General features: G+C 41.0%; 1 protein-coding gene across 1 annotated transcript in view; it reads right to left on the bottom strand.

The window, feature by feature from the left end:
• Positions 1–672: 672 nt before the first annotated feature.
• LOC308610337 (putative helicase senataxin) overlaps positions 673–10,980 on the bottom strand; it is a 61,453-nt gene continuing 51,145 nt past the window's right edge. Inside the window, exons 21-24 of the mRNA XM_081259511.1 lie at positions 9,694–9,858; positions 6,138–6,236; positions 5,446–5,533; positions 673–1,449 (exon numbers count right to left, since the gene is read on the bottom strand). Of these exons, the coding sequence (XP_081115637.1) occupies positions 697–1,449; positions 5,446–5,533; positions 6,138–6,236; positions 9,694–9,858 (1,105 nt within the window). The 3' untranslated portion in view covers positions 673–696. The remainder of the gene's footprint in view (positions 1,450–5,445; positions 5,534–6,137; positions 6,237–9,693; positions 9,859–10,980) is intronic.

Genomic DNA, 10,980 nt, shown 5'->3' with positions numbered 1-10,980 from the left:
GAACTACGTGCTGACTACAATGGGCAGACAAACTCATCACAGAAATGTAACATCCTGTGCCAAGGTGCCTCGTCTAAAAAGGTGCATGAGTGGAACTTCACCTAACAGAGCTCTGCTTCCCAGGGTCTTGCCCAGGACACTCCAGTTGGTTTAACAGGACTCTGACCCAACGCATTGACTCACTTCTCTCAGGCCACCTGGGCTGTTAAAAACGTCTGTTTGCTACAACAATCTCTGAAAGGAACTGCCCTGCTCCCATCTTTTTTTTTTTTAAATATAAGGTTGGTTCCGTTGAAAATGATTAACATTTTAAGCAGGGGAAAGAAAAGCTGTCTACCAGATTAAATTTTAAGAGGATTCTGTTATTTGCTATACAAATATACATTCCAACTTTTACAGCATCCTCTTAAAATCCTCCAGTCTGACCTTTCCTACAGAAGAACAAGAGATCAACATTTTAAGTCTTCGACTTCAAGGACATTATTACTGATACACAAATGCCTTCTGAAAGCTTTTGCAACTGACAAAATGTACTGAAGATGACCAAGAGGCCCATGTGTTAGGATACATTTTCTGTTTTCCAACAGCACACAAACTCCTTTAAGGAAAAAAAAATAATCTTATCTGGACAGTCCTACTAGCTGGTCATCTGAAATGTGCAGTAATGCTTGTGGCTGACAGTCTCATTTGGCTCCACTACAAAAGCTTCCTCTTCTTCAAGCTACTGTCCTCCTCCTCCAGTCCCCTCTCGTCCCAGCCTGAGTTCCTCTTTGTGTGGTGGCTCAGAGAGCCACGCCTCTCCTGATCCCCCTTGGTGAAGGCCCTGGTCTCCCTCCTGTGGCTGAGTGCCTCCCCTTCCTGGGCACATCTTCTCTCACTCGTGGAAGTATTGGTACTAGCAGCTGGAGGATCACACTGCATATGAGGTCTGTGGTTGTTCACAGCAGCTCCCTTGGCGGGGGCCTGCTGCCTGATACTGGTCACATCCTGGTGACTTCCGGGGGAGCCTGGCTCTCCAGAGGGAGGCGTTGCTCCAGGATACCGGGGGCTCGAGGGCTGCAGCTCACAGAGGCACTTCCCTTTGGCTTCACAGCCCAAGCCCATCCTCCTAAGCAGTCGTGGGTCCCGAAGCCAGTCCTGAAGGGGTGGCCTTTCAGGGTCCTTTGCAGTAACAGTGACAGTGGCTTCTTTGGACTCAGAGGGTGAGGGGTACAGGGAAGAAGCAAGAGACATCTTGGCAAATTCACTGTCTAGCTTGTTGCTGGGCACTCTGCCCTGGGGTCTGGACACCTCTGGGGTGATAGCAGGAGGGTGAGTCAGACTTCTCTGCAGTACGGGCCTGCGTTTCAGAATCTTCATTGCATCGTGTCTATAGTTTTTGTTGCAAGTCTTAATAATGGCACCACGCTTCTGCGCATCCTGAATCAGGTGGTTCCAATGCTGGTTTTCCTTGAAACAAAGAGAAGGAAGAAAATTACATCCCAAAGAAACACTCATATGCTTGGGAAGCAGAGGTTCCAGCTTTCACTTCTGAACAAATAGTAAGTATACTTTCGTGAACAGATTCTCAAGAATCCATTACTTTTCAGACAAGGCTGAAAGGAAAAATAAGGTCGAATACAAAACTATAAAGCCATGCTGCTAGAACAGAACACTGGGAACCACTTCTAAGAAAGTACTTCCATCATTTTACCACTGATACTCAGGCCACGTGGTGAATTAGCTGTCATGCAAATCTGTACCAACTGCCAGTAGCCTCATGTAGCTCTTTAATCTTCAATTAAATAAAATTAAAAATTCATTTCCTCAGTTGCACCAGCCACATTTCAAGTGCTCAGCAGACACATGTGACTAGGTTTAGTATCCTGGACAACACAGACACAGAAGGGCTCCGTCATCCCACCAAGTTCCCTTTGACACTGCTGACCCTAGAGTCTTGCCTGTCTCCGGCCAAGGCTAACATTCTGGAAGAGGAAGGCTTGGTTTCAGAAAGCTCTAACTCTTGAGTGCATGCTGACTGTTCTAGAAAGAGGACCACAGCTTGCATCAAATTCCCAAAGGCTTCCCAAACTCCCAAGGGCTAAACCATCTTAATCTGCTGAGATAACTATTCCAAAGATGTCGTCTCACTTGTGTCTCTTTTCTAGAAGAGCTTAAATTATGAAAAGCACATCTAAACGGAAAAACAAAACAAAAACCCAACTCACGCATCTCTCCTCTCTTCCTTTTAGAGTTTCCTCAGCAATAAATTGCTTCTTTACAACCATCAGAACTTGGGCCTCTTTAGACAGAAGAAAGAGAGAGTATGAGGGAAGAAAAAAAGACAGAGACTGAAGGAAAGAGAAGGAAAGGATAGCTCCCCTCATGGGGGCTCCTGCACTATTCATGAAGGTGGGTAAGGGTATAGCAGTGAAGCTGCATACATAGTACTGACCTGCTGTGTGACCTTGGTCAAATCACTTGACCTCTCTGAGCCTGTTTCCTCACTGTAAGGTATGAATAGTATTTTATTTAAATGACTCTAAAATGTGCGTTGAAATAAAATAAAATAAATAAAATGCACTTTATTTTCACATTTTACCATTTCTGACTTTAGGGTGCCTCTAGGCCAGACAGCAGTTTCCATGTATGTAATCCTGGAGGAATTCATGGCTGGGCGACTACAACCGCTTGACTTTTAGTCAACAAACCACTTCTACAAAGAATGAGTCCTGGCTCTTGCCTGAAAAATCTTTCCACAGACATCCTCTGATAAGACAAGAAAGTACCAGCACTACAACTTGGAGAATGGAGATCAGAAGTTGGAAAAAACCCCGGGACCACAGTGGGGCCCTCTCATGACATGCCTCTGACTGCACAGGGAATGGTTCGAGCATCAGCAAGGGTACATGGGATGGTGAATGGGGACGACCAGAGTGTTAGTCTGAGAGTGAGATGCTTTCAGGGGTATCTTAGTCTACCTATTTTGCTGTTTTTCCTAGGTATGAACAAGAGTGATATGACACTGGGTTGGCCAAAAAGTTCATTCAGATGCTACAGAAAAGAAACAAATGAACCTTCTGGCCAACCCAATAAAAATCTGTCTAAAGTCTAAAAGAGTTCTTTCAGTCACTATAAGACAAAAATTCTAAGTGAAAATAAAGTGTCACAGTTCAATAGTGGAGCATAAAATAATGACGCACATTATATAACTATTGGCTTCTTGGATTTGATAAACTATGGTGGCAATGCAGACCTCACAGGGCCTTTTAAAGTAAGTCACGTAAATCAAGTGCACGGTACGGTGACCGCATGCATCAGGAAGGTGCGTGTAAGCACCAGGCTCAGATCTCCCTGACTCAGGAGAGCTCTTGAGAGTCCTACCCTGTGGCTGGAAAGCAGATGTAAAGCAGATGGCCTTGCTGCTATTTCTGCCAATTCTACTGCACCTAAACTTGCTGTTTAATCCAATCCCTAGATCACAAAAACAGTTCTGAGAAGGGGCTATTAGTCTTGATTTCTCAGAGGAAACCGAGTGCCTTAATCACTGATTCTATCTCCATAAGGGAAACTTGGCTGAAAAACCAAAAAAAAAAAAAAAAAGAGGCTAGGGAAGGGGGAAGCCCAAGGACAAATACGCAAGTTGGATTGCGAAGTCCAAATGATAAACTGGAAGTTTTTCTACTCTGTTCTGTCGGTCTCTTTTTGCCACACTGGCTTCCCAGAGTGAAGATAATAACGTCTATACTGCAGCTAGACGTCAGTGGTCTTCAAATCTGCGTGACGGTGACTCTGGGGCTCACAGAGACTTACTCGGGGGGATGTGAGCACGTTTTCTGGGAATCAATTTCCAAACCTCAGCTTCCAAACCCCAGTTCCCTATGTCCTCCTGGGGCTTTTCTGCCCTTCCACTCCATCCTTCACAACCACAAGTCTCACCTGTCCCAAATCTGACCACAGGGCACACAGCTAGGGGAGGTAAACACGCCTGGGTGTCAAATAGAGGGGGTGGTAAACAGAGGGGTGCCCATGAAGGCTCCTGCAATCAGGGCATCTAAGAGACACAACTCTATAAACATTTTACTTTTCGGGTTTGAACATTATCAAAATTCAACTGTGTGAAAAGAGTAATTGTTAATATGTTACTCAACTGACAAGATATCATTTGTTAATACTCAGATCCTTATGGTCACAGGAAAAATATATTTTTTTAAAAAAACTCTTCGAGGTAACTATACATTCATAGGAAGTTACCAAAACAGTCCAGAGGTTCCACACACCCTTCACACAGTTTCCCCAAATCGTTATGAAAACCAATTCTTTAAATTTTCAAATTTACATGTAAAGTTTTTGTGGCAGAAAAGCCTAATAGTCATATTAACAGAAAGCCTTTTAATTATGAAAATATATAAACTACCCCCACTGAATTTTATCCTAAACAGTATAAATGGCAATTCAATTTTAAAGAGCAGAAAGAATAGCACTGCTCTCTATTCCACTGGATATATTTAAGAGTGGCATAATGGATTTATTTTTAATAGCTTTCTTTTAAAATGTCAAATATTTACAATACATTAGAAACAAAATCTTTATCAACACTTAACGATGAAACATTTTCAATATAAACTTAAAAGCGGAGGATACACAGCTTTTAAACATTCTTTCAAGGGGGTACACAAACAACAAAGGTTGAAGACCACAAATCTAGGTAAGAGCTGAATGAGAAAGACTGTATTTGGGCGCCCTCTGGTGGAACTAACCAAAACAGGGGAAAATCCTACTGAGTTGGCACCTCTCCTGAGATAAAACAATGACTCTGTTAAATACAGAAATTAGAGAAACTGAGTTATTACACCTAATGAGGCAGGCAAATACATGCTTTATCTAGCTGTGGTTCACCAAATTAAGCTGTACTATTACTATTTGTCGACTACACATGTAAACTTGCCCCTCCTTCTACAGGAGTATCTGTACGCATGGATGAGCTCTGATGCCACTCACCCCTCAAGGGAAACAGCAAGCAGTGCTGCTCTAAGTGCCAAGACAGAAATGAAGATCCAAGCACTTTCCTGCAAATTCCCCCTCTCTCTGGCATTAAGCTAGGCTAATAGCCACATTTACTGAGTGTTTACTAAGTGCTAACCAATCTTCTAGCACTTTACATATATGGGTTTACATGTCTTCTTAACAATTCTACGATGTAGATACAATTTTTTTAAAGCTCATCTTGAGAGTACACTACGGATACCTGGGTCTTGGGCTAAGAAAGGGTGAGCGGTTTAGGCATTATAAAAGCTCCCAGGAAGAAGCTGCTGGAGGACAAAACAACCAGTGGGAAGAGGCTCATTATTGTTTGTAGCCTCAAAATCATTTCCACTTTGATGAAAAATAAAAACAAAACCTCAACCCGGTATCAGTCATCATGAGCAAACTCTGGAGTTCCCCGGTCCTCTAGAATGTACCTACCATCAGGGTCCTCAAATGTCCCAGGATGAAGAGGCTGTACTTGGCTCGTGTGATGGTGACATTCAATCTCTGCAAACTTGCCAGAAACCTAAGCAATAGAAGGAAAAAAAAAGAGTTACTTCTTTCTTCAGAAAGACTCGGCATGTCAGTGTAGGTGAGACACAGGCATTTCAGACAGCTTTTCTTGGGCTCCTGCTTTAAGCTCGTGGTGCAGGATCCGACACAGAAGCAATTCCCATTAAGGACAGCAAACAAACAAGAGGCCCAGTGCTTTCCTTCAAAGTGATGCATCTGTCTGTCGATTTCCTATTTTGACTTGGATGAGATATTGGAAATTTTAATGGTATGATTTTTAAGCCTTCAAAGATCCTAAAAATATGATAGTAGATCAATTATGACACATACCATGGAGAGGAGCATGCCCCTGCAAAATATACTGGATTCAATAATCTGTTTCACTCTTATCAAGTGAAACAACAGATTCACACTGTGACATGGGTTAATACACAAGGTACCAAGAGAAGCAGACCTAACAGTGGATCAACTTCACAACTTAAAAAAGAAACCTTCATGATATTACTCAATTTTTTATATAAGAAAATAGAGCAAACGATGGTATTCTCTAACAGTGATTAAAAAGATCTAACTCTGGATCATAAACAAGCAAAGAATCAATGATGACAGTTACCCACCCAATTGAGCCTTGCATGGCATTTGCTCTGACACATGTAACAATAATACAGTCTTTCTCACGACCCTGGAAGGCATCCACGGTATCTACTTCTGCTGGCCTATTTACGAAGAGAGAAACATATTTGCTGAAAAAAGATAATTATTAAATATACATATTTATACAGTAGTATTTCTTACTTTTGTAGTGCTATCTTTTAAAACTGGAGTAGAATTCACATAACACAGAATTCACCATTTTAAAGCACACCATTTGGTGGTGTTGAGTCCATTCACTACAGTGTGCAGTCATCACCGCTATCTAATTTCATAGCATGTCCATCACCCAGGAGAGAAGCCCTGTGCCTATCAGCCATCAGTCTCTATCTCCCCCTCCCCAGGCCCTGGCAACCACTAATCTACTGTCTGTCTCTATGGACTTTTCTACATGGGAAATTTCATATAAATGGAATCATAAAATATGGGACCTTTTGTGTTGGGCTTCCTTCACCTAGCATAATGTTTTCAAGGTTCATCCGTGTCGTAGACTGGTAACAGTACTTCATTCCTTCCACGACTGACTATTCGCTTGTACAGATACACAATTTACTTCTTACCTATGTACCATTTTGGGACATTTGGGTTGTTTCCACTTTTTGACTATCATGAATAATGCTGCTACGAACATTCATGTACAAGCTTTTGTGTGAACCCTTTCTCAATTCTTTCAGGTATGTACCTAGGAGTGGAATTGCTGGGTCACGTGGTAATTCTATGTTCAACTTTAGGAGGAACTGCCAAACTGTTTTCTGCAGTTTCTCATCAGCAATGTGTAAGTATTCTAATTTCTCCACATCCCTTCCAAAACTTGTTATTGTTTTTTTTTTTTTTTTTTGTAATGATAGTCATCTTGGTGGGTGTGAAATGATATCTCCTCACTGTGGTTTTGATCTGCATTTCCCTCATGACAAATGATGTGGAGCAGCTTTTCATGTGCCTGTTGGATTTCTGTTTATCTTCTTTTGAGAAATGCTCTTCACATCCGTTGCCCGCTTAAAAAGTTAGATTATCATTTTATTAAGTTGTATGAGTTCTTTATATATGCTGGATATGACTTGTCAGATAAATATTTTGCAAGTATTTTCTCCCACTCTGTGTGTTGTCTTTTCACTCTTTTGATAGTGTGTCCTTTGAAACACATAAGTTTTTAATTTTTATGAAGGCCAATTTACTTCTCCTTTGGTTACTGGTGCCTGGGTATCATATCTAAGAATCTGTTGCCTAATCTGAGGTCATATAAATTTACCTTTGTTTCCTTGTAAGTTTTATAGTTTTGTCTCTTAGACTCAGAGCACTCATTCATTTTGAGTTAATTACTCTATACAGTGTGAGACAGGGGTCTAAATTCATTCTTTTGCGGGTGGATATCCAGTTATTCCAGCACCATTTGTTGAAAAACTATTATTTCCCCAATGAGTAGGCTTGGCACCCTTGTTGAGTATCAACTGGCCATGAATGTATGGACTGATTTCTGGAATCTCACTTCTATTCTATTGGTCTATATATGTCTACCCTTATGACAGTACCAGTGTTGATAGCTTTGTAGTAAATTTTGAAAGAGGGAAGTGTGAGCCCTCCAACACTGTTCTCTGTCAAGCTATTTAGGGTCTCTTGCACTTCCATGTGAATTTTAGAATAAGCTTGTCCATTTCTGTAAAAGAAGGTAGCTGGAATTTTGACAGAGGTAACAATGAATCTGTAGATCAACCTGGGGAATGGTGCCATCTTAACAATATTAAGTCTTCCGATCCATGGACATGAAATGCCTTTACATTTATCTAGTACTTTAAATTCTTTCAACAACGTTTTGTCCTTCTGTGTATGAGCTCACACTTCTTTGGTTACATTTACTCCGAAGTATTTTGTTCTTTATGATGCTAGTGTAAATGGAATTTTAAGAAATTTTCCTTTTCAGACTTCTCTAGAGTGTAAAGAAATACAACTGATTTTTGTATACTGATCTTGTACCTTACAACTCTGCTGAACTTGTTTATAAGGACCAGTAGTTTGCATAGATTTTTTTAGGTTTTTCTAGATGTAAGAGTATGCCGTTTGTTTTTTGTTGTTATTGTTGTTAGCTTTTTGCGTGTGTTTTTTTGTTTGTTTGTTTGTTTTTGGATTTTTTGTGGCCACACAGCATGCAGGATCTTAGTTCCCTGACCAGGGATCAAACCCATGCCCCCTGCGGTGGAAGCATGGTGTCTTAAGCACTGGACCACCAGGCAAGTCCCAGATTATGCCATTTGTTAAGAGACACTTTTACTTCTTCTTTTCCAATATGGATGCCATTTATTTCCTTTTCTTGCTTAATTGCTCTGCATAGAACTTCTAATACAGTGCTGCACAGAAGTAGTGCAAGTAGAGAGAGTAGAGAGTGGCATCCTTCCTCATCATAGGGGGAAAGCTTTCAATCTTAGCATCAAGTATGATGTGTTAGCTGTGGGTTTTTCATAGATGCTCTTTATTAGGTTGAGGAAGTTCCCTTCTCTTCCTAGTTTGTTGAGTATCTTTATCATGAAAGGTTGCTGCATTCAGTCACATGTCTTTTCCACATTTATTCAGATGATCACCATCATGTGGGGTTTCCCCCTTTAATACGGTATATCACACTGACTGATTTTCATATGTTGAACCAACCTTGCATTCCTGAGATAAATTCCACTTGGCTGTGGTAAATAATCCTTTTAATATGCTGCTGAGTTCAGCTGCCATTATTTTGTTGAGAACTTCTGCATCCATATTCATAAAGGATATTGGTCCATAGTTTTCTTTTCTGGTGATGTCTCCATGGCTTTGGTATCAGGGTAATAATGGCCCCATAAAATGAGTTAGAAAGTGTTCCCTTCTATTTTTTGGAAGCATTTGCATAGGACAGGTGCTAATTCTTAATGTTGGACAGAATTCACCTGTGAAGCCTGATCCTCTGTTTTTCTCTGTTGGAAAGTGATTACTAACTCACTCTTTTTACATTTAATAGGTCTATCCAAAGTTTCTGGCTTTTCCTAGAGTCAATTTTGGTACTTTGTGTGCTTCTAGGTGCAGAAACTTTTGAGTTAATGGATTTCTAATATTTAATTTTTTTATTTTACTGTTGAGGTATAAAGGAGACAAAAACATGATCTTCACCCTATACATGAAGGCACTAAAAGGGTTAAATAATTTATTGTAAGGGAAAATGTGAATACATGATTCTCAGTAGAGTTAGAATTCAGATAACAAGTCATCCAACTAAAGGTAAAGGCCTGAAGAATTTCTCAGTCACTTCCATTGTCAAGTGTAACGGTGATGACATTTGAACTGGCAGGAGGCACTCCATCTGCAGGGGCGACACGTGTAACCACACTCCCTCCCAGCACAAGTCTATGGAGCCAGGGTCCTAGTCTCCTTGTTCTATACTACCAGGGTCTAAGACCACTCCCTAGAGTTAAGTTTCCTTTGCTTCTTTCCTTCTATCCCCTCTTTCTTCTTTTTAATTCAACAGAAAAACTCAAAATCTCTGTAAAAATAGAGATGCCTCACCCTTTTCTATCAAACTCTTTGTCCAAATCCTTCTGAATCATCGTCTTCTGAGCCTTGTAATGGGTTATTATGCCAATGTTTCGGAAAGTAACATCCCTTCTTCTGTCTTTCATAAGTTTAATTATTTCCATTACCAGTTTTATTTCTTGAACATTTACATATGAGCTAAATAAGATGAAAACAAAAAAATACAACACATCAAAACTAATAGCAGCCCAATTGCTAAGTTAAGTTCCACTTTGTTTTCCACTACAGTAAAGGGTACATAGGTAGGTTTCATCTTTATTCAGTCAGCAGTGATTCAAAGAGGCTGTTATAATGACCATTAATATTGTACATATGAATAAATATAAAAATAACTGCCCAGTGAAACACAAAGTTGTAGGAGAGAAAAGTGGTTCGAGTTACGTGATGTTAAGGCACCAGTTTCTTCACTTATTAAAACAGGGATAGCCACAGTGAGAACGAAAGTATTCATAATAATAATGAAGATATGACTAATGAATAGCTAACATTAAGGATTGACTATCTTCCCCACACTGAGAAAAGTGCTTCAGATGTACTACCTTCCTGCATTCCCCACCACAGGTCATGCAGATCATGCACCACATGACCGAGAGGATGGCAGCCACACGGACTAAATGTGACCCGGCTCCCAGAGATGAACAAACATGGGGCCCTACAGCAGGATCACGTCCTCTGTCCTTGCTGGCCTCATCCTGCACTCCCAACTCATCTCCTGAACTACAATGCGTTCCCTCATCACCATACCAAATGCAACATGTGTGCACACTGGGGGATGCCCTGCACGCGCAACTTTATTCCCGAGGCTACCTTATCTGTCTCACTTTAAAGCCTTAAATATTCACTATTCTAATTTCAAGACTTACTATACGGACAAGCCAGTCAGCTAGCTTTCTTTTCCATACCTGAAAGCTTTATTTGGTCACCTCTCAGGCCAACTCTCTTCCCGTGACCATCCATCTCCATAATACTTATGCGGTAAACTCTCAATCCCCTGCTCCATTCCAACAGACCCCACTACAACTTCCACAGTCCCTCTGGAATAGCAACCCCCCAGCCAACTGCTCCGTATTTCTGACTTCTTCACTGAGGGGCCCCTCCTTCCACCACTATTAACTAATATCTTATTCTCATGGAGGACACCACTTGCTTTGCAGCTCTCTCTTGACACAGAGGTGGAATTTCTATTTCTTCATATGTCATGATGCAGGGGTGGCATTTCTATCTGTGCTAACAAATGCAGCCTCCGGGCTCCTCCTCCTT

This window comes from Mesoplodon bidens (genome assembly GCF_964165515.1).
Source record: "Mesoplodon bidens genome assembly, contig: HAP1_SCAFFOLD_523, whole genome shotgun sequence".
NCBI lineage: Eukaryota > Metazoa > Chordata > Mammalia > Artiodactyla > Ziphiidae > Mesoplodon > Mesoplodon bidens.
Note: the sequence above shows the minus strand (reverse complement) of the source record. Positions and strands in the feature narration are given on the sequence as shown.